At 30.0% G+C, this 2,899-nt stretch overlaps 1 protein-coding gene across 1 annotated transcript in view; it reads left to right on the forward strand.

Moving 5' to 3' along the window:
- The window catches only part of LOC108571517 (mucin-1), a 12,387-nt gene that overhangs the window by 6,773 nt on the left and 2,715 nt on the right, over nt 1–2,899 (forward strand). Inside the window, exons 6-8 of the mRNA XM_017933577.1 lie at nt 339–437; nt 1,467–1,565; nt 2,213–2,311. Of these exons, the coding sequence (XP_017789066.1) occupies nt 339–437; nt 1,467–1,565; nt 2,213–2,311 (297 nt within the window). The remainder of the gene's footprint in view (nt 1–338; nt 438–1,466; nt 1,566–2,212; nt 2,312–2,899) is intronic.

Below are 2,899 nucleotides of genomic sequence, written 5' to 3' on the forward strand. Positions count from 1 at the left end.
TTTTTTCGAATCTAACGATCGTAAAGAAATTTTATTTTTTCGTCGTTAATTCAGGATCACCTGAATATATTCCTACAATTTTAACCTAATCGTAAATTTTTTTTAAAAGTGTCACTTTTTTTACTTAAAAAAGCTCTATTCTTCAATTGTCAACGAAAAGCATAAAATAAATGTTTAAAATTGCAGATACAATGGCGGGAAAACTGTGTTGCATTTTCTTATACAGTTTACCATTTATTGTTACATAACCTGTATCATTTATGTGACACTTCACTCGAGAAGTGTTCCTTAAAATATTTCTGTGAATTCATCGCCCATAATCACGTCTTAAATCGTAGCGCCGAGCGACTATTGCACCGAAAAGGTGAATTTCGACAAAACCCCTGAGTACAGTTTCGGCTTGAAACCTGTACTGGACAAAGCGAGCGATATTCCTGGTAATTAAACATAACGCAACAATAAATCTTGCATCTATATGACTCTACCTTTTCAGAGACTAATCGATAAATCACTAATAAACATAATATAGTTAATCGATCTGTTACGTTTTGAAATACAACTGCCTCGCAGAGTTAACACGCAATTTAATAAAACTAAATCGGTATTAAGGTAAAACTGTTCTTACTAATTGCGTGAACGATATATCGAAATAATTCAAAACATTTGAATTATTGTTACATTCCAAAGAAATTAATAGTTTTCTTGTATCCCCAACTTTATCTTAGTACCATAGAAAGAGAAAGAAAAAAGAATTAATTCTTTCTTTTGGAAAGAATTACTATTAAAAAAAGATACGTTCATTATGCGAAGAAAATGATTTCTTAGGAACTTCAACGTTACGTTGGTTGTTTAGCGATCGCCTAAAATGGACAACTCTGCGCATACGCAGACGTAGCTGTTCCTCGAAGATTAAAGAGTTCTTAATTGTTTAGGTACTGCATCTTGGATCTTACCTTTGAATGACAATCATACTGTTTCTGGCTTGTTATTTTATTTTGCACTTGTAGCTTGGTAATCTTCAATTAATTTTGCATCCCCGCTATTCGACTTTCTTCTTGAAGTAGAGTAGAGTAGTTTTCTTTCGTGAGTAGATTGGAACGAATGAAAATTTTGCTTGCAACGATAATTACATTGCATGTATGTATAATAACTTGTATACGTGATATTTATATAATATCGTATTCTAAAATCAAGAATAATTTTTTCTGATTGTAGTAAATAATTTAATTTTCCAATATAGTTTCCTACTATAAGACAATTTTTTGTAATTGTTGAAAGTGATTTTTTTAATTTCATTTTCGCGATAGTAGTATTTATTAAATTATCTCTCCTTTTTATTACCATAGTTTATTATATATACTTTAATTTATTATGTTAACTAAGAGTGAAATTAAATTGGATATTTGAAATATGTTGATTTCATTTATTGTAAAATTAATAAAAGCTATTTTTGGTTACGATACCAGCGCCCGGAACTTACTGTCCGGAGAAGGTAAGATTGGACAATGCACCACAATTCACTTTCGGACTTAGGCCTCACCCCGAAAAACCGAGCGATACCCCAGGTAATTATCGAAAAGTTCGCTCGATTAAAACTTTATCGGCCAAATTGCTGCTGGCAGTTGTCGTGAGAACTACCAACCAGAGATTAACTTAATATTTTTTATGATTAAATTCAAATTACTAACAAAAGCGAAATATTAACAATTTAAAAATTGCAGAACAATGAATTTAATAATCACACGAAGAAATAATTTTAAATCATTTTTTTATTTAATTACATGTACGGAAACTAATTTTGTATTAAATCGAATTTATTTGCTCATTAATAAAACAAATTTATCCACATTCTAGTCATCAAAATACTCTTCAGTATACTGTTGTTCATGTCCTTCATTTCAATGTACATATGTATATACAGAATAGCCCGTAAGTCACCTTGCTATTTAAAAAGTGAATAAACTATTTTCAAGATCTGAAATAAAAAGTTTTAAACATATAATAGAAAAAAAAGTTATTCAATTTTTAAATGATAAAGGAACTTATGGGTCACCTTGTACATATCATCATAATTCCTCGTAAAAATATGACAAATTTTATCGCAGACCCACGACATGCCATATGTTTGTTTGGCTGACAAAGTGATAATTTGCTTTTGTGACAAAGAATGTTATTTGCATTATCACTGGCATGTGTCAACTTACTTTTATAGCACCTGGTACCTATAGCCCCGAAAAAGTCAATCTGGACAAGGGTCCTCAGTACAGTCTCACGGGAAAAGGTCGCGTAGAAAAACCTGACAACATCCCTGGTATGTAGATTTCTTTTTAATATAGCAATCTACTGTCGACAAATAATTCTCATACAGTTGAAAGTTGCAAATAATATTTGTAATTAATTTAAAAATATACAGATATGTTAATATTTTTAATCAATGACATACTTTCCTATACAAAAACGTACAATAAAGTGTGTTTTCATAGTACAAGAGTATGAAATTTTAGAAACGAAAAAATATGTATGCTTAAGGCGGTAAATATGATATTCTAAATGAATATTTAAAAAAAGATTTTTTAAAATAGCTTTTAACCAATTATCATATTCTTATCTAGTAAAATGCCACTAAAAACAATCTCTATTTCTTTAAATATTTTTCTCATAAATACGAGAGTAAAAAAAGCAAGATAGTTTTACGAACACGTAACAGCAATGCTCATAGGGTGTAGTTTACAGAATATTCGCGCATCACCTGTGGTCGATTTCCAAATATTGTCCTTCCTTAAACATTTATTTCCAATACAATACCACTGTAAAGATGCTTAACTTCAGACAGGAAAGATTCAAGAAGTATATTTTTATTTTAATAAAAGAAATTATTCTCAGCGCCAGGTACGTATTG

This window comes from Habropoda laboriosa, unplaced genomic scaffold (assembly GCF_001263275.1).
Source record: "Habropoda laboriosa isolate 0110345459 unplaced genomic scaffold, ASM126327v1 scaffold40, whole genome shotgun sequence".
Lineage (NCBI taxonomy): Eukaryota > Metazoa > Arthropoda > Insecta > Hymenoptera > Apidae > Habropoda > Habropoda laboriosa.